The 25,648-nt window shown below is 42.9% G+C and overlaps 1 protein-coding gene across 1 annotated transcript in view; it reads right to left on the bottom strand.

Moving 5' to 3' along the window:
- Positions 1 to 25,648, bottom strand: part of EXOC4 (exocyst complex component 4) — a 367,902-nt gene that overhangs the window by 84,510 nt on the left and 257,744 nt on the right. Inside the window, exon 11 of the mRNA XM_084306374.1 lies at positions 13,121 to 13,340. Within this exon, the coding sequence (XP_084162500.1) occupies positions 13,121 to 13,340 (220 nt within the window). The remainder of the gene's footprint in view (positions 1 to 13,120; positions 13,341 to 25,648) is intronic.

The following is a 25,648-nucleotide window of genomic DNA, read 5'->3' as shown; positions in this document are numbered from 1 at the left end:
ATGCCCAAAGCTTTTCCCTTCTGATTTAAGTATAAAGGAGTAAGAGCACTAACTTAGAGAGCTGCAGATTATCCAGGAATTTGTGCTTTCTTGGCTCCATTAGGGCAATTTCCTTCTTTTTTTTTTTTCTTTTTAATGCTGATGAAAACATGTCAGGCTGGGAGCAACATTCAGAAAAACAGAATTGAAGGTGCTGATAAATGCCTTCCTCTCTTTAAGGCTGGATTGTTTAATGCTTGAGAGCTCTTATTCCCATTATATCAAAAATTGAGTTTATTTGTGAAGCTCACATCTTCCCAGACACCCAAATGGATCTGCTTGAGCATATCAGCTCCCGTGTTAAACTCTTCGCATTAGCTCACTGTCAAATCAACATTTTGATTCGGAAAGTGTCTCACTCCTGTTCCAAACTTCAGCTGGCTCTTCCTTGTATCTCCAGTGCTACGGCTGCGGTGAATTATTAATGTAAAAAATTAGCAGGAGGACTTCTTCCCCCTCGCTTGATACCTGACTTGATGGAAAGCAGCGTTTCTGGCTGCTCCTCAGCCCAGCTGTGAAATGCAACGCTGAATGCAATTAAGAGATGCTCAGGCCGTGTTACCGCTTAGAGGCTATGATACAGAAACTTCAGTAAGCATTTACGGACACGCAGGCAATTCATTTCAATTAAATGAGATTTCCTTGGCTTGACAAACCATGCAAGTGTTGCCAAATTACTTTTAAGAACCTAGAAGACTGAAGTCAGCCCCGATACCCTCCAGCTACTTGTTGGTTTCCACTCAACAGTGGGTACATCCTGCTTGCTTGAGTCCATTTGTCATGGATATTCCTCCCTCATCTACCATGTTCCTGCTTTCAGAGCATCAGATGCTTAATCTTAACTTCCTCTCGCTTTTCCTTTCTGGTTTTTGGGTTTGTTCTTTTTTTTTTGGATAGTTGGGAAGAGTCTCTGCTTTGTGGCATGGCGCTTGCTGTGAGCCCCATTCCACTTCCCGTGGTTATGATTCATAAGGAGATGGAGATGATTTATAAAAATCTTCCTAATGGACCAGAAGCATTTGGTGCTGCTCTGAGCAGGGACACTTCAGAAATGTAATGTGCTCCACTGATTTGAAGAGGCAATAATTACAAAACCCTGGGCACACTCACAGCTCTGCTGGTCACTGAATGTCTTTGGGTTAATCAAACACACCTTCCTCCTCACATGTCTTCCCCTCTAGACTCTTCCCCATCTTTGTAGACCTCCTTTGGACATTCTCTAATCCTTCCATGCCCTTCTTATATTGTGGTACCCAAAACTGCACACGGTGCTTGAGGTGAGGCTGCACCAGCACAAACTTAGGGCTCTTTAAGGCACCCTTCCAACACCCGTGCCCCTGTTAGGTTGTAAATCTTCCTACCTGCTAAAATAAGAAAATTCAACCACTCAACCTCCCCTACTGAAAGAAATTTGCTTTGCCACTTTTCCTCGAGCTCTGGCTGAGCTCTACAGCCAAAATTTGGATGACGTTCTGGCTGCTCCTATGTAAACTGCTGCTGGTTGTGATTATTTCGTACTTTGCCTTTTACAAGCCAGAAAACAAGCACATCTTGTACACAAATTCGTTAGGAAGAACTAAGAATCAGCTCAAAATCCCCAAATCCCCAGCAATATTGAAAGGAATGAATACAAATGCAAAAACATAATTTCTAACCCAGCAGAAATCCAAGGCACAAAATAAATGGTGAGTGTTGGCTGCTCCCTTGAACCTGGGAATGAGAAAAAGGGCTTTAGATAAAGAGGCAGGCAAAGGCCAAAGAAATATCTTTCAGATATGACTTTGTTTTGATTAGATCTGTGATTAAATCGCCTCTGCTAATCTGGGAGTGGGGCCTTCAAAACATTTCTTACGTCCCTACAAGCCTGGAGTGGCAGCTGTTACACCATGGCACCATTTCACTACATCAACCATGGAGACCCATCATCGTGCCCTGATGGTCTGCAGACTGTGCTCTGTTGTACCAGCAGCAAAAACAGTGGCACAAATTGTCCCTAGGTAGAGTTCTTCAAGTACTCCAGGAAGACCCAAGACACATACAGCTTTATTTTCAGGTCAGTGATTGACTAGCACCTGGGTGTGAGCACTAACGCCCTAGCTCATGTGCGTTTTTGCAGCTAAACCTCCAGGCAAACAGGTCAACCTTCACTACTTGGAAGTTTCTAACCACAAAAAAAAGTGATTAAGAATATTTTCTAATTTGTGGTCACCTCCAAAATGTGCCGAATGACCACCCAGGTGCTGCAAACTAAGTCTTCCTTTTGACAAAAGGTTTGTTTTTCCCAGCTGTCTTTCAACTGGAAGAAATACAGACAAATGTTGTCAGTCATCATTCATTCCAGAGAAACTGCTGCAGTGATTTGGGGACAAACGGAGTAGAAAGCAGGTACATCTGTGCAATAAAGCAGGGAAAACTGAAGTGACATTTTTAGTTGAGGGTGAGCAGGTTTCCCCTGTCGTGGATGGAAATATCACAGTGGCTGGACAGAGGACGGGGAGCTGCTGCAGAAATTTGGAATTGCGTTGTTTCCACCAAAGTGCAGTGGAAAACAACATAGCAGGAATTAAATACGAAATGACATGTTAATACCAAAAAGGGGTGTTCAACCTGTCACCAAGCTGCCCTTAAAACACTTTCTGACGTAACTCTTCAAGGAGAAAATGGACCGTTAAGCAGAGAAATCTCAGTGCCTTTTTGCTAGAAGCCTTTTGCAACAATCAGAGCTTCTTTGGTGGCCTGAAATGTTTGGTTTGCTTCATCTTCAAGCCTGTTATTGAGGCTGACGCTATTCACACAAATGGGAGTCAGATGCAGCTGAATGACTGTATCTTTTCTTGTCCTTTAATGTTTAAAATGACTGACTTCGGACATTATTTAGAGTTAATGGGATAGATCTCATCTCACTTGTGCTGGAAGAAATCCAGTGTAACTCCATTGACTTCAAGGTCAGCTGAGATCAGAATCTGGGATTCCATCTTCACACAATTCAATGCTCTTCAATTTTCTCTCATCTTTACCTTTTCCAGCAGCTATAATCAGCACCTAATTAATTAAAATAGAACAGAGCCCGTGGCGGGGCTCTCCCATAGAGTTATATCGTTTTACTCTATTTTCACTCCATGTACCAGTTTACCTTAGAGAGGCACAAAGTCCCCAAATGCTTTAATTAGAAGAGCCAGGAATAATGGTTGAAATTCCCCAGCGAGCCCTGGATCGAGCCCACAGTGACCACAACGGGGGCTGCAGAAGGTGGCACCACCCAGCAGCTTGATGGAGCAGCCCAGTGGGTAACACAAGGGAAGAGCTTTTACCCTCTGTAAGGTAAAAATCACAGCACAAAAGCAGATCATTTACCATAAAAAAAAAAAAAAAGAAAAAAAAAATACCATTCTGCTTTGTTTGTGTGCAAAACTATTATTTTTTTTTTTGGAAAAGAAAGGGTCTATTTACAGATTAGTTCTAGGAGGGGAAATTTTTAATTTTCCCTCTTCCCTCAGTTCTTTCAGATGTAAGTTAGAGTGCTATTAACCTTTAAACTGCTAGCAAAGTTGATACTCTCTCACAAAAACCTTTCCCTCTGCCAGCAGAGGGAAGGAGGGGAAACCCGCTGTGCAAGAGGGAATGCTCTGATCACAGCATCCGTGCATCTGTTTTTTGGTTTTCAGCTCTCCTGTTGACAAGTCCCTTCCTTCAAAATCACAGCTACTTCTCTGCGGTCCTCCCACTGAATGGGGCTTGTCAGGGAGGGGTGGCCCTTGAAGAAAAAAAAATAGCTTTCTACCTTTCCTTTTAACAATAGATTAATCTTTCTTTTGTTCTCCATGAGAACTAGGTGTCATATTTCAAAATGCACTTTTTAAACAGGTATAATTAAAGCTCTGCAAAAGGAAGGAGGCAGAGAAATTAGCAGCAAAAGTAGTAATAAAGGCATTTTAGAGCCTGCATGAGCTGGAAGGTACTTCATCCCTCCCCCTCACAGCACAGCTACAATTACACTCCACGGTGGGAAAAAAAAAAAAAAAAAAAGTAATTATAAAAATGAACTTTTCTTCAAAAAATGAGCATGTTGTAAAAGGATTACTCCTTTGAACATCCAAGCACTTCAAAAGGAGGATGAATTAGTGCTGACAACTCAATAAAGTAGCCATCAATTATTTAAAATGCGATGGCTCTTCTCATACAGCACTTCTGATTAGGAAAACATTTAAAAAATTAGAAATTAGAGTTATTCTTCCTAAATGAAATGGGCTCAGGCTTCAAATGCAAGGGAAAAAAAAAAAATAAGTGACTTTCAGTGAGCCCAGCAAGAATGCAGGAAAGTTTATTTTCTTAAAGTTGTCTATGAAGTATGTTGTGGGAGATTGGATTTGGGATTCACAAAGCAAGTCAGGCAAAGGGAAGAGAAAAAAATATGCATTGTTGGGATGAAGAGACACCACTCTGTGCATGGGCAGTCAAAAAAAACCCACCCCAAATTAGCAGAGCCAAGTTTCGAAAAGCAAGCAATTAAATTTTGCTTGTGAAAAGATGGTTAAGAAAGAGAATCTCGGTGGGCTGTTGGCCACAGAGAGATACATGTCTCCTGTAAGTGCAGTTCATCACACTTTGCCTTTGTAGGTACTCACAAGTGGATGCTAAGAGCCTTCTGGACACTGCAGATACGGTCATCCATCACAGAAACAACCCTCGTGAAGTCAAAACACTGATTTAAAATTGAAGAAACACCTAGGAAAAAAGGTAGCTGGAGGGAAAGAAGAGAAGCTGGGTAAAGCGGAGCTTTTGTGATTGCAGTGTCTAAGCTTTCACACTTACTTTTTGGAAGCACTCATGGGTCAATGAGGGCTGCTTTGCCTCTGCAGCCCTGGGACATGCCCTCCTGCCATGGGCACTGTACGCTTAACGAGGTTACAAATGAGAAATGTGCAGCTGAAGGTTTAAACAAACAGGAGCGCGGCCAAGCCAAATGGCTTCTCCTCTGGACATAAAGATAACAGGAGCTGTCTCTGACACCAGCTATGTGGGCTCAGCCATGTGAGGCAAAATGAGGATTTATGTGCGCAATACTACTGGTGAAGGAGCCTGTCTGGGCTGTTTTGCTAATTAAAATAATCAATCAAAGCCTGTGATCGTAGCTGGAGAAGGTACATTTGTTTTAGTCCCAACTTACGGAAAAATTGACTGCAAGAAGAAAACAAATACAAAATAAAATAAAGCATAGAGAAATCGTAGCGGTTTTATCAGTCCAGCAATTACTTGGTGAACTGCCACTGAAAAACAGCCACATGGCCCAGGGTGAGGATGAACACAGTAAATGCCACAGCAGCAAAGTTCCCTTAAAAGGGTTAATCCTGCAAGATGAGGATGCTTCTCTGTGTACCACTGGCATCAACGAGAGCTGATGTGCTCAGCATCTCGGAGGCATTCCCAGTACCATACTGGCACATCCCATACACTTGAATCACTGTGCATCCCCACTGACTTCTGGCCAGACAGAAAGAGTTGCATGCATGATGAGTGCAGCACTTTAAACTAAAATCCTGTCAAAAGGAACTGGAAAGAGGGAAGCAAACAATGCACGTAGTTTCTCCCATTACCCTAAAAAAAAAAAAAAAAGTTAATTCAGGAGCAAAAGAAATGGGAAACCCTTCCAGCTCAATAGAAACTGCATCTATGGAGACAGGATTAATCATTAATCCAGAAGCTGTACGGGGAACTGCAATGACACAGACTGGACACACTGAGATGTTCATCCTTGAGGCCAAGAAGACAGTGATAGCTATTTTTTTTAACTCTCTTTTACATTTCTGCCATCTCCACTGCACGAGAATTGGAGTATGTTTCCCTTTCCACTTTGGCTAGAGTCCTGCTTATCAGACTAATGACCAGAAAAAACAGAGAGACACAGAAAATTCACAGAGGCAAAGACAACCTCTCCTTGCTCTCATTCCAGCTCCCAGGGTAACCTTGAGGGCTTGATGCCCCTTCTGCTCCCTGCGAGCAGCTGATCCCCACAGCTTTGTGTTGGCCATGCAGCAATCCATCTCTCCCTTCGCTTCCTGCTGCTTCCCATATAGACCAAAAACTGAGGATGCCTTTGATAGCTGGTAAAGTCAAATACGTCTCAAAAAAGGCAGCTCTTGGAAGATCAGATTGACAGAGCGCTAATGTGGTTCCATCCCTGTCAGCAGATTTGTCAGAAACCATTACTTCTCTCCTGCTTGTCCACCAAAAAGTCCTGCAGCCGAAAGATCAAAAGAGACAGCAGCAGATCCACACCTTCCAACCTGCCCTGAAAACACGAGGTTTGACCCCATTCCTGCTGGGTTTCTTGCCACCAGCAGCTCAGGAGGTTGTGCTTTTCCAACCTGAAGCTGCTGGTTCCCAAAGACATTCAGAGCAATGGTCATAATTTTTCTCAAACCCAGAGCTTACGGTTGGACATGCAGCTTTCCTGGCCCAGGTTGTCTTCTAAAATAACCCAGCAGACAAAGCCCTGAGCAAGTGGAGCTAATGACATGAATTCACCATGAAGTATTGGATCCTAGGAATGATGTTAGTTGATGTAGTACAAACACAAAGATTTAGAGAGAAAGCCATGCTAGAAAGGCAGTCTTTGAACAGCAAGTTTTACCAATTAAATTCTTGAAAAAACCTTTAAGATTTACTGATGAAAAGCCCGATGTAATTGCTCAGGGATACAAGACTGGGTGATCTCTTTTTATTAACTGGTCTATTTTTCCCATGACATCTTTTGATTAGACTCATAACCCCTCCATAGACACTTTCATCTCTAGTACTGTCAAGATCACTGTAGCTAGATTGACCCTAGTAGCACAAAACAGGGAGGTATACTTTAATTACACCGGAATAATTTAAACCAGAGATCAGCTGTACCGAGAAACAACCACAGGCAGAAGTGGATGTAATATGGACGCTGGATTACTGGATTTGCCTCACATTTAATGGAGCTCTGACACATACATGTAGAGCCATAATCATCACAAGCTGGAAGGGACCCACCAGGATCACCAAGTCCAACTCCTGGCTCCACACAGGACCACCCAAAAACCAAACCCTGTGTCTGAGAGTGGTGTCCAAACACTTCTTGAACTCCGTCAGGCTCAGTGCCATGACCACGTCCCTGGGGGGCCTGTCCCAGTGCCTGAGCACCTCTGGGTGCAGAACCTTTCCCTAACCCCCAGCCTGACCCTCCCCTGTCCCAGCTCCATGCCATTCCCTCGGGTCCTGTCACTGTCCCCAGAGAGCAGAGCTCAGCGCCTGCCCCTCCGCTCCCTTCGTGAGGGAGCTGCAGGCCGCCATGAGGCCTCCCCTCGGCCTGCTCTGCTCGGGGCTGAACACACCTGCTCTGTCCCAGATGCAGAATCTGGCACTTCCTCTTGTTAAACTTCATAAAGCTGGCGATTTCCCAGTCCTAGAGTTTGCCAAGATCTCTCTGCGAGGTTTCTGTTACTTCAACAGCTCCTCCTAATTTAGTTTTGTCTGTAAACTTAGTACACATTTGAGTCCTGCATCCAGATCATTTATAAAAACATTAAAGAGAACTGTCCCTACAATGCAGTCCTACAGAACCCCAGTAGTGACTGGCTGAAAACCTGATGTAACCCCACTTACTACGAGCCTTTGAACCTGACTCATTTACCCATTGCTCACTCATTGTATTACGTATTTGTCTACAGTACGTTTTACATAGATGCAAGAGCTGAACTGTGTGTAGTAGGCTTCGCGTTTCCATAAAGCAAAAATACTACGTCATTTAAGTGAAGATTCTTGGTCTGTTTTGTGTATCATACACATGACATAATAAAGGACAAAAGTCAAAACATGCGGCTCAGGAGACTCAGGTTAGACCTAGGAAAAAACCTTCCAGCAGGAGAGTAATGCAGAACCATTTTCCAGAGAATCTCCATCTCTGGAAGTTTTCAAGACTTACTGAGAGTCGTGCTTCCTGGGCAAGCAGCTCGCATGGTCCTGCTTGATGACCTCTAGGCATCCCATCCAACCAAAAACATTCTGTGATTCTGAGAAAAAGCCTTGACTGATCTGACCTGGTGTTGGCCAGAGTTTAGTTTTGGGCTGGAGGTTCAGACAGATGAGGTCAACCTCTAGAGGTCACTTTTCAACCAACATTGCTATAATCCTACGATACTGGGTATGTACATATTCAAAAATGGCTTTTATATATCTGGAAATACTGGTAACGATATCTATCACATAGCAGATACTTAGTGAGGTGAACAGAACAAGGTTTCAGGGAGCACCATGATCACATTTTGCACCCAACTCTCACTGCTTGCAATCAGGACTTGGGCTTTTACATTTCTCTGCTTTGCTCATTTCTAATAGAGCACGTTCCAGGTAGATCAGCCGTGATTTTACTTGCTCTCAGAAAGTTTGTTTCAATGGGGAAGCGATTCTCATGTGTTTTAGATAAAAATCACATGGCCAAGAGCAGCTTGGTGTTGAGTCTCAGGTCATGAGATACATGGCATATTAACCTGGATTTACAAAGTGGGGTTATATGGATTCTGGCCAACTCCAATGCGGCGTTGCACCTACCAGTGGAAGAGACACCCAGGTACTGTAGGGATTAGTAACAGGCCACAGAGACCTCAGATGTACAACTGCTTCCTTTACATCCAACCTGCGTCACATCTTTAGCATGGTTTGTGCAAACTGACTTTGCTTTTCCGCTCCTGGAGAGTAAGAAAACAATTCTGCCTGCAAGGAATTTTGCTTCAATAGAAGTATGTGCAACTTAAAGCCATCTCCTACCTAGGCTTTACTGAATGTGCATGTTAAACTTGATTTTTAAAATAAATTGAAGCACTGCCATAATGGTTTGCCTAAAGCTAGCAATTGCTTTTATGTAACTTACAGCTCCACAATCAGCCTCAGTGGAGAACTTACACATCTGCAGATGACTTACATGGGAGCCTTGTAAAAGCTTCCACAAAAGCCAGTAACTACTCTAAATGTTTCCCCTAGAGGAAGAATTATCTAAAGAAATATTTAAAGGAATAGGGAGATTCAGACTCCCACAGAGAGATAATTTTGTCTCTCATTTCCAAATGAAAAAGAGGATTCAGGACTCCGGGGTTCAGCTAGAAACCCTGCCACCGACTCGGTCAGTCTTAACCTCTTGACATTTTGGCTGTACAAACAAAACGAACACACCACGCAAGAGATGAAAACGCCTGCAAAGCACTTCATACTGTTTCAGACACTACATCACCATAAAATAGTTGAAACGCAAGGACCAGAACCACAGGTGATGCCTCTGAAGCTAAACTTGTCCTTGAATGGGAAAAATCCAATTGATCAGCCAAGCCTGGGCCTTAATGGATTTTGATCGCTGGAAGCCAGCCTGAAAAGACAACTAATTTGTTTACACTAATAAATAATAACATCTACTTGCTATCATAGCATGCACCCACTCACTACTGGTGAGCCATTTAAATGCCACTCACTGTGACCATTCTTCTTCTTAATACCCAGTAATTTGACGGGAAGAAAACATGCCAAAGCCACCAGCGACATCTCCTTGGAAAGTCACAGGCGAGTGACTTTGTGTGCAGGGTAAGCGGTGTGGGCGATGGGGTAATTAGCTCCAGCAAGTCATTATCCTGCAAACAGCTGCACGCTCTGACTTCTGAAGGAGTTGTTTTTGTTTTTTTTTTGCTGGGTTTTCAGCCGCTGGAGCACTGCCAGAAAGCTCTCATGCCCGTCATCTGCGCAATTCTGTGCTAAGAAACAATGGTCGTGCTGATGTTTTGAGGGAAAATCCCACTCTGCTGGTACAGAGCTTTATGATAGAAGCAACGTGCACTTTTTTTTGGATGGAGACGAGGTACCACACGTCCAAGGCCACCGCTAATAGCGCCCACCTAGCTGGAAAGATTTATCACTTCGACACGAACCGTACAAGAACAGGCTAGAGGAAGCTGTCGAGCTGCTTGTAGCCTAATTTGGTATTGATTTAAACAATTACAGCATAAAGTTTAATGTGGAATAATTCTGAAACAAATTAGTTTCATGGTTATTCAGTCCCTCTTAAAAGGAGACGGATTTACAATATTTTACGTGTAAAGCTGGAAGAATGGAAAATAAAACAATCCTCCTCTTTAACTGTAATATTTACAACGGGCAGCTGAATTCTTTTTTTGGGGGGCATAATCTTTAAAGAACTGGATTCGTCTGTGAGGACACGATGGCAGAGGATGCTAGAAAACCTCTCATCTCTAAGCTAATTCAGTTCAAACATGTGCTGATAGTTATCAAAAAGCAGCTATTATCAGCCTGTGCAGTGGGAACTGATAAATCCCTGCAGTCGTGTTCAAATCACAGCTCTAGCTCCTGTTGCAGAAGCTTCTGAAAGATTTTCAGGATAGAAAGGAGTGGGATGGCTGAACCATGAACCCCTCCATGAACAACACGAGGCAGGAAAAAGTAACACAGCCCCGGGAGAGAGGTGCAAGGATCATTCATGCTACACGCCATATTTTCATTGTACCCATGATGCGATGAGGGCAAAGATTTCAGGCTCCAGCACTGTCAATGTAGAAATAGCCCTTTTTCTTTTAATGTAAAATCAATAAAATTATTTTAGGGAGCTATTTGGATGACTTGGTTCAAAGAGGCAGCAATTTTTCTTCTCTTTCACAAAATTACCCTTCTATAATGTTGGGAACAGGCAGACCTTCTGACCATGTACATTTTGACCAAGAATAATTCCAGTTCAAAATGATTTCCATCCATCATGAGAAGTAAATTATAGGGACCGGACGAGAAAATTCCAACCCATTCTGTCTCTTCAACCCCAAATGAACTTTAAGAAAATGTATTGATATAACACATTGTCATTGGCTACCAACGGAGCTACAGTCCACAGAAATACATTATTGCATTAAGAACCCAAAACAAATTTGTAAGGTTAACAGCCCTCATGGTCCTGCTCCAAAGCTTACATGCTAATATTACTGTAAAATACTTTCAGCTCTCAGTAAGGTCAGACGCCTGCGCAGGCTGAGTTCAGGCTCTCACCCGCTTTGATGCTCAGAAGACAAAACAAAAGAAAGGCAAACAACACACAGTACAGCACAATACACCTAATTATTTCTATTATCCCCAAATTAACTTTAAGCAACTTCCACAATGGAGCCTTCAAACTATGAATAAGCAGAGTTTTGCTTTTTATTCTAACTCACAGTTCCAATCTTTAGACAGTTTTCTTGTTGCAGAAGCCAGAACTGCCCTAAAATTTATTTTTTTTTTTCTACCCCGTTCTGAAAATCAAGGTTTGGAAGACTTCTACAAGTGTCACAGATTTGGCCGATTTCTCTTCTCCTAGGCACTTGCAGTGGTGAGGGATTACTAGCACTGCAGATAACTGCAAAACAAGGGTGTATTTTGTCATTTCTTCCCCTCTCTGCTGTTCTTCTGCTATCCCTGCCCAGCCAGCGCATTTGAGTTCTTGATCTATGAAACTCCTTCTGTTCTCATTAAAGTTGTTTTCAATACTCAGCTGTTGTTTCATAACCACTCCTGCTGCGATTTTACTATAACATCTTACACCTGATTGGCAATACTTTTGCAGTGCCGAGGGAAAAAAAAAGACAAATGTCATCAAATCCATCTTCAGCTCACAAGAGGGCTCAACATGAGACACCCAGTCATAAACTGCTCTCGTTGCAATGCCCTGTTGCAAACATTGTGCATGCTCAGTGAACGGCGAGGCTGAAACAATTTTTATGTTGGTTTTTGTTTACAATGGGTTTTATTCATCCACTTCTCAGTTTTGATAGTGGAGTTTGAGAACGCTGTTAAAGCTGTATCTTGGGAAGAAACTAGTCCAGGGATGCTGTGCCTGCTCCAAGACATCATTTTAATTTGTGGAGATTTTCTAAACCACGTAGAGAAGATTCTGGCTCCCTTCTAAGGATCCCATTCCCCTCTAAAGACTTCTGAGAACTCTCAGAAGGAATCTAATTTTGCTTTGCCTCTGAAAGAACCATCTTATACCCACCCCCAAAGCATCCAGACAGGCACAGCTTTAGCAACCATTAATAAATGCAGAAAACCTAGGGACTTCTCCCAAATAATAACACTAACAACAGCTATTACTGTTATTAGATATCATTAAAATATGCACATACTTTAATGATATAAACTAAGGTGGAAAGCAGCTGTACAAATCTGAGGAGATGCACTAAGTTTCTTAAGAACATTGTAAATATTATCGATCCCCGAGGAGACGATTTTATAGATAAGAGGGAATTATTTAAAAGGATTAAAAGAGCTTGACCCAAATCACAGCAAGAGTCGGAGCTGACAGTTAATTCATTCCTTTCAGTCCCATGCAACAAGTATAATAAAAGAATGTTTTTCTGAGGCTTCTGAACTGTCCTGTTACCCATGTAGTTAGGCTGAGAAGTGTGTTTATTGCTATTATCACTGCTCCACATCAGAGCTTTAAAATCTGTTTCATAAGAGACCTCTCATATAAATACTCTTGACTTCAAAGCAAAATCTCTCAAATCTCTCTTATCTGGCTGAGGAAGCAATACAGCTGCCTCGCTGCACCAGCACCACATAAATCACAAACACACTGCGCTTGGGAGGCAGCAAAACCTCGTCTCTGCTCCTCCCTGGTAGTTTGCCATGTGTGTTTAGTCCAATTGCACAGCTCTGTGATTTGTGAGCATCCCCAGAACTTCTAAGGGAGACACACATCATCAAAAACCTTGAAAATTAGCTTTTTTTGTAGGGCTCTAAGGCTGGTAACGAGTCATCATGATGGCAGCCAGGTGCTTTAATAATGGGATGTGTCAGGCAAGATGTAAGGATTCCATTAGTTGCATATTTGGCATATTTATCAAGAGAGACACACTCACCTACGCACCTGTGTATAGAGAGTGGAAAAGGAAAGACTATGTATATTAGAAGTAACACTGCAAGAGACTGCAGTTAACATTAATAGACAAATTTTGTGTGTTTGTGTCAGATACACAACTGGGTCGTGGTTAGATGGACAGGAAGAGATCACTCAGATCTCAGTTCCTACCTGCAGGAGAGGCCTCTGCACCCCTAGGATCTTCATGGTATCTGCGTTAGCCAGGATCTTGAGGGGATCAGATGCCTTCGTGACTCCTTCGATTTCCTTGTTGATCTCAGCCAGGACCTGATTGAGGAAGATGTTCTTGATGTACATGGTGAGGAACTCACGGAGCGGGCACTGTTTGGCCGGGCCGAGCTCCATGGCGTGCTCTATCTCCTTGATAAATCTGGAAAACACAAAAGGAAGAACGCAATGTAGTTCAACCACGTAGTTAAAAGTGTTCGTGTTGCATTTCCAATCCCTACATCTGAGAGCCAAGCACCAGCACTGGGGGAGACAAGACGGACCATGATGTGAGGTGTGAGGTGTAGAAAAGATCTACAAAGTGGCCACCAAAATATACATAAAACGCCAACAGCTGGTGAGACAAACTCGATGGCTGGAGAAGGAGAACCGACAAAATGAAGAACTGGTGAGAATCCACACCCTACACATGATTCCTGTTTATCAGTTCAAAAATCACTGGCTTTGCTCTACTTGAGACATACTGGAAAGACCTCTTCTTTTAAAATAACCCCCCCAAAATAATCAGGATGTCAGAAATCATTTTGAAAAGGCGAACTTCCTTCTGGGGTTGGTCACTCAATTCCCACAGGTGAGTTCTCCATCTCTAAAATGAACACATTCTAGTTCGAAGTCTAGAGATACCACAAAAAAAAAAAGAAGCAATGCAATGTATATTATGCCACTGTCATACCGCATTATGTCTGTCTGTATTATGCTATATTTTTATTATGTGTTATTGTTCCATTCTAGGATCCCATTCCTGCGTGTGCAGAGCAGCAAAACGATTCCGGGAATATTTTAGCACAAAACGTTTGCCATCCCCTCCTGCAAAATATCTTTATCTCAGTGATGCCATCTGTTTACCAGATAGGAGTTTCTACTAGAAATTACCCCATCAGGTCTTTCATTTACATTTGAGGCAACAAAATAAGTCTCCCCTTCAAATTTGTATCTATTTAACTAATTAGGGATTGAGTATCAGTGGTCTTAACAGACTGAGATATTGTGAGATAAACATGGATGGCAATTGTGTTGTCTTTGTCATCACTGCATGCATGTGCTTTCCTCTCTGTTATATTTTAATTCCCCTTCTGGATGGGTTGGGATTGTTTTCATCTTTGATTTACAGATCAGTAGCAGAAGCAAGTGTTTGAACCTGGATGTCCCAATGTACGTGGCATCACCCTCTGCACCCTGAAAGCCACCTCTTCTTCACTACAGCCGATTTTTTTCCGTCGATTGAGACATTTCTAACAGTTTCAGAGTGGCTAGCATTTACTAGGGATGACCTCGCTAAGTCATTAACTTAGGGATGACTTTTGGGGAATAACCATATCCCCCAAACTTCAACGAGTTCTGTTTCATTGCCTGTAAATTTTCAATCTCCACGTTCAGCATTCCAGAGGCAGCTTCCCTTCAAAGGACTGACTCCAGAGCCCCTGTCCATCACAGCAGCATGATTTCTTTCAAATCTAAACAATTTGCTCCCTAAAGCCTCTGTGGTGTTGACTCCATCAGTCCGTAGCGACGAATTTTGGCGACGCAAATATTGCTTCGGCAGAGGGACCCTTCACATGAAGTCTGAAAAACACCTCTCCAAGGAGAGATGCTGCATGGAGAGAAGTGCAGAGGACGGCAGTTTTACTCCTTGGCTTTCGCAGATCAATAATGTGACTAGGCTTTATCAAACGGGGAAGCTGTGGAGTCATTTGGGAAGGGAGCAGAGCGACCACCCCTGAGCTTATCTCTGAAATAATAGGACTAATGTCACCAGCTCTGGGTGACAAACGCTGATGCTCTTAAGGGACTGCTGTCACGGCTGATGGAGCCACATCAAACTGACTTACTGCATTTTTTTCTGTGTCTGCCAACAAATTTGTAATATACTCCAATTTCTCTGTAACCTGATTTACACTGCGCTTTTGATGCACAGAACTCATAAAAAAAAAAGTGAATTAACTCTTATAATACCTGCACCACGTAGCTGAATACCACCGTGTCTCTTTCAGATGGGAAAGGCGAGACAAAGCAACCTGAATTTGAAATAAGCAACTTTCAATAAAGTGAAGGGAACAGCTCGCCGTTCTCTAATCCTTTAAAATGCTGAAAAATGGCTAAGCCAACACAAATGCAAAGCAACTTTTAGAGGGAGAACGGCCACATTCAAACTTCCAGCAAACTAGAAGAGCTCGGATGTGCTGACCTACGGTAAACTCCTTATCCCGTAATAGCTTGATGGAGTTTCTAAGTGTTTCCCACAGCAGAGAGTGAATTGCTTGCACGAGGCCGTAGGAAAGGTCAGTGCTACCAAAAGGTGTAATTAGGAACTTTGGGCTCCCAGTGCCTGGCATTAATCACCAGCTCAGATCTCTCCTAAAGACCCACGCTTCGATCTCCAGCAAACTTTATCTTCATTAGAAAACCGAATTCTTGGTGGTTGACGTGCTCTAACAGGCTTTAATTTCTCGGCGTAAACAAGACAACCGTGGTTCGCTTCATACTGGTAAGGATCAAAAAATACATCCTTATTTCACTTGGTACAAACCACAAAGTAATCACAGATTAGGAGAAAGCTACTAGATGGCAATGACTCTGCAAGAGGGGATTTTATGAGTGCTCAGCAACACTTGTGATAAAGAACAAATGGTCAAGAGCTTAGGAAAGCAGATTTCAACTTGATAGCAGGAAAAAGTTATTAAGAATGAAGCTGTGCATGGCACGGAGGACAAGAGGATATGGGTGAGAGACCTTCAGTTTGAATGTTCAAGGATAGCTCGATTAAATGATAGTGGTAATGAAAAACAGACACTTTCTGAGGTCTTCATTTAATCAAAAGATCTCCAAGGAAGAAAATGGACATAGAGAAAAGGTAAAGAAAAGCATATGGATGTCTGAGCATCTCCTGCAGTGGGGAAGAGCCCTAAAAGTTCAGAGATTTCATACTCTAGTGGTACGACTACATTACCACTTAGTACAGCATAAAAGAAGGAGGAGGATAAGGGTCCTATCTGCTGTGACATGCTGCAGTTGAAGGACGACCCGTCCTCATCACATCTTCACCAGCCAGGGGTCCTAACTGCAGGAGGTCCCAGCGGACGCAGCACTCGAGGCAGTGACTTGCTCAGCTCCAACCTGCACCCTGCCAAGGGGGAAAACCCCTTCGAGCACATTACCAGGATGGCTGAGCAAGATATAAATACATAAAAAAAGATATAAATATCCAAATATAAATGCACAGCAGATTTGCACCAAGAATCCTCCTACCACTTTACACTGCAGCAGTGATTCACTGTGTGTGTTCTGCATTGGCAGGATTATACAGACTGCCATCAGAAATAGATTATTTATTGGAAAACATTGATTTGATATATTTCTTAAGAGAACTAAGGATGTGAAATCGAACACTGAAAAGTCTGGGAAAGAAAGGATTGGAGTGACTTGTGTCACCCTATTTTGGCCTGCTGTGCATGGTGTTGTGGTAGAATTACAAATTACATAGTGGCACACTACTGCTCTCATCAGCAGATCCTTGTCTTGTTTCAGGAACCTGAAGGTCAGTGTTCAATGGGGGAATGTCACCAGGCTCGGACTCTGCAGCCCTTTACTGCATGGCTGGAGCAACGTAGCAGCAAATCTCTGTGATGTGAAACGAGAAACTTCTGCTGCTGAGTCCCACCAAGCTGTTGGCACCGAGCTTTGTTCTTCTTCCCTCTTGTTTCTTCGGGATACTCCTGCTTCTGTGAACTTGGCCACCAGTTCTCTTATTCTCCTGAATCCCAAAACCACTACACTTCTATATTTCTCCTCTCTTTTTGGCTCTTAGAGCAGACAACACCCTCCTCTGGGCAGCAAGAGCCCCGCAGGTATGGGAGCCCCAAAATCCCTTGGCTCAGAGCCTGCACCTTTGCAAGGTCCTTGCCCTTAGCTCCGTCCATTTTGGGTACAGCAGAGTTGTGCCCATCCAGAAGCTTAGCCATCATCAACTAGAAGCTTTTGACAAGGGTGTGAGCACTGCACTTCTCCAAAATTGTGTAACTCAGCCAAATTTTGGTGTGCTTCCAGAGGAACGGCAAAAGGCCCAACCTTTACACGAGAGCTCTTCCTGAGAAATGCAAAGATGCGAATTCCCAGCCTGAAGATTTTCCAAAGAAAAGGTCACCAGAATTTGCTAACATGTGCAGTGTATTTCTTCTCTTTCTCAGAAAGAATAAGTATTTTAGAGATTCTTTTTTCTAAAATTAAATCTAGCCCCAGTTGGCAATTAAAGACCAGCCAGATTACAAGAAAGTGAAGTTTTATAAATGGGAAGCATTGGGTGGCATTAAAGACCTAACAGATACTCTCTATTTTCTGCTTCACAGACACATTCACAGTCACACGCGGTGTTAGTTATTTATTTAAAATTCAAATACTTCTGGTTAACTTATCCTAACATAATTTAATCTTTATAAAGAAAAAATAATGTTTAAGAGCCAGAATCTATGAAAAATATCCTAAAAGTACTTCCCATAAATGCTCCCATTTATTCACACACATTCGCCACGTAACTATTAAGATGTCAGAAAAGCAATTTGACCCATGCCTATCCCAGAGATCAACGTTTATGTCCGTGTGTGAACCAGCATACCTGATACAGAATCACACTTTTGTCGACGATACTCTTGGAGAGAGTGAGTAAAAATAAAAGCGGTGAAACCTTCTTAGCATTTTCATGACGTGGAGCACCAAGGGAGGTAGATCTGGACACACAACGCATGCATGGCTCTTCAAATGGGTTGTGGACGTATCTGCACATGCATCAAACCAAATGACCATGAAAACCTCACCACGATGGTGAAAGGCAGGACTTTTATCTCATACTACTTTCTTTTTACTCTCCAAAGAGTGAAATTTGAGATAAGGCTTCCTGTAAAAACAGGCCATAAAGAAGGCCTTGGAGGAACGGCTTTATTCACATTTCATTTGCTTCGATGATTCTGCTAGAAAAAGAACCATTCGGTTGTAATATAGTGGGGTTTCTGAAACAGTATCAACAACTGCATTTAAAATCATCTCTCACCGGTACATGAAAACTGAAAAAAGCCTATAAAGGTTAACACACTGTGCGGGTATATTCTCTGAATGCCTGAGAGTGAACCATGTGGCACAGCTGGGATAGAAAATTCCCCTAATGCTGAGCAATTACACTTATTTATCATAACTACCGTAGTTTCTAGACCTACAAAATGCAAAGATGTTTTATCTGAATAAAAATGCAGAGAGGTTTGTCACCAGTTTTTGGATAATGGTCACTGTAGACAGTCCTGGTAATTGGTTCGGACCCTAAAAAGGCTTGTTGGGATGTCCTGAAGAAGACTTTTACACAATGTCTGGCTAGGATAGAGTTCTTAAAGAAAGCAGACGAGTTAAAAAGTAGAAATCTGCATCTTATATTGAATTCAGAACCTGCATTTTCAAAATGATGCACAATTTTTAACTTATTTTATCTTCCTATGAAAGCATTTGAGGTGATTTGTGGCTGCAATTAAGCATTCCCCTTAGACAGAAAAGCACTTTCAGTAAAATGAAGTATCTCTTTGTAAATGACAGTCATTTGGATTAAAGAAAAAAAAAAAAAAAGGCAAACCATTTCACAAAACTTAATTCATTCTAACTCGCAACTTAATTGCCTATGAGGACTGTCTTACCTGGGCTGAAAGTGCGCAATAAAGAACATAAAGCCTCAAAAAGCTATATGGATTGATTTAGAAACCTACAACTTTCACCTTCCCTAGGCTTTCTTCTGTCTTCTTGTTATCAGATCTCCTCTAAAATACCATTAAAAGAAACTGAAGACATGTCATTGGAAGTGCATAACATCAACTACCCCTGTTTTTAATGATGATAATACGACCTGAAATTCCCTTCTCAAACAAATGAATGACAGCAAAAATAAGAAGTTCCAAAACCTTATTAAGATTTTTTTTTTTTCTTTCAGACATTCTGCCTGAATTTATGCTCCAGCTTGTTTAATTTTCATGTGACACTATAACTGTTCTTTTCTCTCGGTGATTGAAGCTTCAAGTAGCCAGAATGAATGATTTGGTGAGCTTCCACAAAGCAAGGAACTACCTGAAAGCCTTCGAAGTAGACACTGGTTATGGACAGAATGACAAATCCCAAACTGGTTGCTCAGACCCGAGGCAATTAGGGATAAAATAGCCAAGACTTTAGGTTCTTGAAGGTGTGAGGACACCTGGAAGACCCTGAGTTGGTCATTCCCTGTTGAGAAAGCCTGCCTACGCCATTAGGGGGTGGGCAGGTGTACTATTAGGGATGGTAGTACCCCATTAGGGATGTTCTCCTGCCAAACTCTTTGACAGGCACAGCTCTGACTCCTCATTTATTGCCTTTGTGATAACACGGCCACACAAAGAGATAATCTCAATAACCGTGCAACCAACCTGGTACTACTGATTTAAGTCGTTATTTCAGCATGCCACTAGTTCACAGACTGATCTAGCTGGAATGAAACCTAATTCTCCTCCATCCCACAGCATGGTCCATCTCCTGACCCCTCTTCTCTGCCACAGTGAGAGGACCGATGCTCCCAGACCAAAAGGTGCTGCCCTCTAAATATGTACAGAATACTACAAATACAATTAAATTAAAACACCCACTGCAGCTCACAGACCAGAGATCATTTTTTTATTGAAGATCAATCCGGTAGGTACTAAAGTAACAGAAAGCTCATTATTTTGTGTAAAAACTCGACGATAGGGAATTATTTTGGTTACATTATCACTTACCCCAGGATTGATATTCCTCTGAGGAGCATGCTGCTGATAAATATCATGGCTATAAACAAGATAATAGAGCGGCTTCTGTGCAAAGTTAGTACAAAGGGAGCTGTGTGCAGGGGACAACAGCAGGAAAAAAGGTTTTAGCTCTTCTCTAGGTGACCCAAAATGTGATTATAATTTTAATTATAATCACAATAAAAGTATAAACAGTGCTGGGACACTCAATGGTGATTTAACTATGCAAAGTGCATTTAAACCCTTAGCAAAAACAGACAAATGACTTTGAAATATTCTGAAATATTATAAAGTGTAGAAAACACCCAAGAAGGCAATGACTAGGAAAAATCACTAGTGTTAACAGAGAATAACACATTTGGAGCATTTTTCACTAAAATACTAAGTTTTCAGCTTGAAGGAACTTACTGGCAGTACTGGTCAGACTGGTGACCACATCAGTCTGAGACTGACGAGAAGTCTGGGGTGAATGGTCAAATTATAAAGTCACTCTCCATCCTTCCAGTCCCCCCTTGTGCAAGCAGAAATCCCCACTCAAAATTAGCTTGACTAGGTGATAAAAGCTTCTGTCCCCACAGAGCAGACAGCTTTAGCTCTGGAAGATGAAAAAGCCTAGAACTACTTTTTTAACAGCAGCTATAAAAATATGAGGTTTAAAGAATTTATTTCGGTCTTGTAGGTGCTCATCCACAAGATCGAGGTAAGTAACACTTCTCTCCCATGCGGGTGTAATATAAAAATAAGTATGTCATCGCCTCCAAGGTACTACAAACAGTACACAGTCAGAAAAATATAATATTATTATTTAACAGTCAGCTCGTGTTAAAAATATTGCTTATTTAGTGCTCTCTTAACTCTTGAAGCACAGGACTTTCAAGCAGCAGACAGACCAAGTGCAATTTCTTGTGATGTCTCCAGAGGGGAATGTTGGCTAGTGTTTGGACCACAAGATGCAGAGTCAGAACTAATCAGATCTAAAGTTGCAGCATGTAGAGAGATGTGTATCCGAGCTTGAATAGACATCACACCCTGCAGCTCCCAAGCCTCTCTCCACGCCACCAAGCCAGAACCACGAGCAGTATTAGCAAAGCCACGGAGGATTTTTGTGCAGAGATGGAACCTCACAGGCAAATTTTAATGGGTTAATTACAACTTTCCCAATTGCATGATTTGAAGAGCACCCCACTTTTCCATACCCCTCCTCACAGTCTCAAAGCTGCTTTCATTTGCTTGCTGGTGGGAAAGAAAAGCACAGCCAGGTGAGGAAAAGACCGAATTTCCAAGCTTTGCTGTTGCAGACTGCACTCAGCTCGCTGTATTTGGAGCCCTGGCAGTTGCTGAACACCTTCATGAACAGCCTCCAGTGTGGGCATGGCTCAAAACATCCTTCTGCTCTGCTTCAGCAGTGTAACGGCAGCGTGGGGCACTGCTGTAAAGCCTCTTCCTTGCTATTCATTCTCATCTTGTCAGAGGTAAATCCCATCTGCTGGAGCGGTGATTTCCTCAGTGAAGCCGGCACAACAAATTCCTGCATGGCCAACGTTAGCAAGAGCCCACCTGATGGAAAGCTCTGCCATCTCACATCCTCCATCCTCTCATCTCTTGCAAGGGCAGGAAAAAGCTTCGGGACGCGGCTGCATTTCCATCCCACACAGGAGCTGCCAAACCTCCGCTAAAATCCAGACGTGACTTTCCCCAAAGTGGTAAATCTAAGCGGGGAACAGCCTGGTGGTCACTGAGAAACTGACTTTCAAAAGGAATAAAATGGCAAAACTTGGAGCTGTGACTATGAAATGCAAACTAGGAAATGCACAGCAACATCACAGTCTTAGGCAAAGCACGTGAAATGTACTGTACAGACCACTGGAAGAGAGCTACGCTACACTGCTTAGAAATAGATTCTGGGTATATTCTATTTATAACAAGTATTTATATACTTGTTATAAATTTCTAAAGGCATTAGCTCCACTGGCACTCACTTCTGCAGAGTTAAAAAGCAGTCTTTTGGCCTGTGAATTTACAGCGGTGAAAATCTGTCTTTATTCCCCTTCTACCTCTAGACGCCGTTCTTGCAAAGATGTTGTTTCCCTTTCTGCAGATGAAACAGAGCAATTACCGGTGCCACAGATATGAATTTATACATCTGGAAGACCCAAGAGCAGCTCCTTCAGAGACCAAATGCAGCACAGCTGCTTCTCTCTGAAGGCAGGCAAAAGGGGGGTAACTCGAGCATGGATCCCATCAGCTTGTTCTGCTAACATGGATGTTATAATAAGGATAAGAATCGTGGGTGCTCCCGGAGCAGCAGCTGCTGGTGAAGTTTGGGGGGATTTGCCCCCCTTCCCGTGGGTACAGGGCACATCACAGGATGCAACTTGTCCCCTGTAGGCCAAGGTGGCATCTTGGTGTGTGCAAAATCATCTCCACCTCCTTGGTATAGGGAGGTGATCTCCAACGTTGAGTCACGACATCTCAACTGAGGCATGGTAAGTGGTTGGATGTGTCCTGGTCTCCCTGGTGTAAAGCACAGCCCTTGGTTGGTTTGGCATGCAGAAAGGGTCAGGAACATGTGGCTGGGAGGCAATAATTCATCAGAACTTGGTTGCTATGAATGTACCTCCAGATGCAGGATTCAGTCGGACCTCTCCTCGCCTTGCCATGTCCTGATGTAGTCCTTGAGCCGTTCTCCGTAAGGTTTTCCCACCATGCTGCCTCTTTGCGATGGCTGCTGAAGAAACGCCCAGTAACAGTGCTCTGATTTGCCCAGCACTGCCTCGTTTTTTATGACAGCGGCAGAACGACTGCTTGACGTTTTGATTATTCACAATAACGAGCAAACAAGAACCCTAACTAGTGATGATAACACTGCCTGAGACATGGCTGAATTAATTCTGAGGTGACTCTTGGTAGCAACCTAAAAAACACCCCAAGGTCACGTTTTAAGCAACAAGAACTAGCAGGCGATGCTTGTTAATAAACGCAGAGCAAAGAGAAGATTTGCCTGCCTTCTACAAGCAAATTGCAGCTGTTGTTTGGCCTCTTCATTCCCTTCTGATCTCCCAGTCCACATAAAATACTGGAGGGATCTGGCACTTTGGAGCAATTTATTTATCCTACATGGCGTATACCCCATCAGAGAAATCCATAAACCCACACCTTCTCCTGGAAAGCACCTCAGTGTTAAGGGAAAAATGGTAGTTTGAGTACCTTTAGCACAATATGGGATGTAAAAGCAATGCCTGTGGTTCCCCACAAGAGTCATCCCTTGGTGTTGGCCTTCCACCCCCCTCATGCTCTGTGCGGTTTGTTCCACATCTTGACAGAGGCCTTTCAGACCAAACCTCGAAAACCAGAGCTCTGTTCACATCCTTAAGACTCCCTGTGGCAGATTTGGTAAAAGATAGGTTTTCACCCGGCAGCACCAAGATAAAAAGGTCACCACAGAGCGGGGTGTCAGGCTCGCTGTGCTTCACTAGGCCGCATTTCGGGGGGCTACATGTGTGTCCATGTGTGCAGCCTCCTATCAGCCCTACCTACACAGGTTCTTTTGGGAGTTGACTTCCACTTTTATTCCATGAAACCCCTACAGACTCCTACCTATGCTGTGAGGCCTTGGAGTTCAATCTGAGAACAGATAAAAAGTAGCTTTGGTCCCTATATGCCATGGGCCTCCTTTTAATCCTGTTGAGCCTGCTCTTTCAAATGTGAGGCTGAAGTGGGAAACCTGTGGCCAAACGTTTGTGTCTCTTCCTCATTTACTGAGGAATGTTGTGGGGTTGATTCGATACACAGAGCCTCACTTTCCCTGTAATGAAATGGAAGTAATGCTATGTGATTGCATGGGTGTGACAGTAAGTGATGAATGTTTGCAAAACATGAGATCCTCAGAGCTACAGAGGGGAAGGTTTCATTTAGATGCCAACACGCCACAGCTGTGCACATCCAAGTAAGAGGAAGATGTAAAGCTAACGGGGACAGCAAGGAGCTGTGGTGTGCAGCTCAGCAGCCAGCCAACAGGCTTCACCATCAGCCTGAAACATGGCTTTGATGAGCTGCTACTTCAACATTTGTCACTGAAAGAAAAATGTAAAAAATATTATTTTATGTCTTTAAAGTTTATATTAAACTGGGCAAACACTGCTCCTATACACAGCAACCCCTTTTGTCTTTTAGCTGTGCCGTCAAATCTCTTTCCTTCAGTCCCTGAAACCACCAGCTTCCAGCCCAAAATGAGACTGCTGTCGAGCAAAGCCTGCCAGTTGCCTTGAAGTTACAAGATTGCTTCATGATGGAGATGATAATCCAAAATGACCACGGAACTAAATTACCCACTGTCGATCCATTTGTAATTTAAATCCAATCCTGCAGAAGCCAGAAGATAAATGTACTAACCATGCTCAATCAATCTCTCTCTATAGAGAAGTTCTGTGATGCATTTCTTTTACGTGAACCCGGGGCATGCGTATGCCCGGAGGCCCTTTCAGCCCAGCACTGACCATGGGAGAGTAAAATCCACAGGATCCCATTGCTTTGCCTGTTTGTGACTTGCTGCATCAATAAGGACAGTGCTCTGCTTCCCACAGCACCACAAGAGGTAGCACGGCTTCGCTACTGCTGATGCCTTCGGTCCTGTGCAAGGTAGAAAATGCACGCAGCCTTGCTTAAGAAGCATTATAATTTTAAACAATCTTGACAGTCAATTCTAAATGAATTCCTGCCCATTGCAGAGAAATATCGTGAGGTTTCATTAAATGTGCCTAAAACGCTTTAGCATCATGCATCAATAAAGATGTTAACAGAACCATCACATAATGTGTTCCTATTACACAGAGCCATCTGAAATATGGAGTTCACTAACTTCAGCTTCTCCTATTAAATCCTATTTCCTTTAATGCCATATTACATTTAGTTTGTTGACCATCACTGAAATAGTGATACCCCCTGCCTGAACTTCACATTCTCTCCGAAGCACAACAGCTTTGTAAAAATTAACTTATTATTCATATTATTTTTAAATGTGATCTGGTGGCACACTCAACGTGCTCAAACCCCACAGCTCTCAATCTGGCTTCTGTAAAAAGTAACATATGCTGACTATAAATCTTTAAAATGGCTCTATTAATAGAGTAGCTGTGGTGACAGCTTTATAAATGGGCACCGTCTTTATGCAAACTGTTTTTTATTAGATTGCATTATAATGATTTGTAATACGAACGCAAGGATGGATTCTGGAGGGGACGGAAACCAGCAACAGCTCAAGCGAGCCAGTGGTTTCGGAGCCCATGAACGTTGGGTGGCAGATTGTGGGCACTTGTGACAACAGACACCATCAGATTAACTTTGCTGCACCTCTCTGCTCCTCTGCTTTTCCCGATCAGACAGCAAACAGTCTAATAACTGGCTCTGTGTCTGTCAATCCAATTACTTCCTATTTGCTCAGTGCTGACACTCCATTAAATAAGCAGACAGATGGCGCGATCTTTCATTAGCATCCAACTGGCTGATTAGCCTCCGGTGTGCGTACCAGGGTACGGCCAAACAATTAAACCAGGGGTTATTCCAAAAAAAAAACCAACCACTTGGGGTAAATGGAAAGCCCAATCTAGGAGATCGGAAGCCCAGAACCCACCCTGGGATGCCCCAAAGTGGAGGGGATTGATGGAGCCGCTGC

The sequence above is a fragment of the Netta rufina genome, assembly GCF_964035555.1.
Source record: "Netta rufina genome assembly, chromosome: 1".
In the NCBI taxonomy this organism is placed as follows: domain Eukaryota; kingdom Metazoa; phylum Chordata; class Aves; order Anseriformes; family Anatidae; genus Netta; species Netta rufina.
Note: the sequence above shows the minus strand (reverse complement) of the source record. Positions and strands in the feature narration are given on the sequence as shown.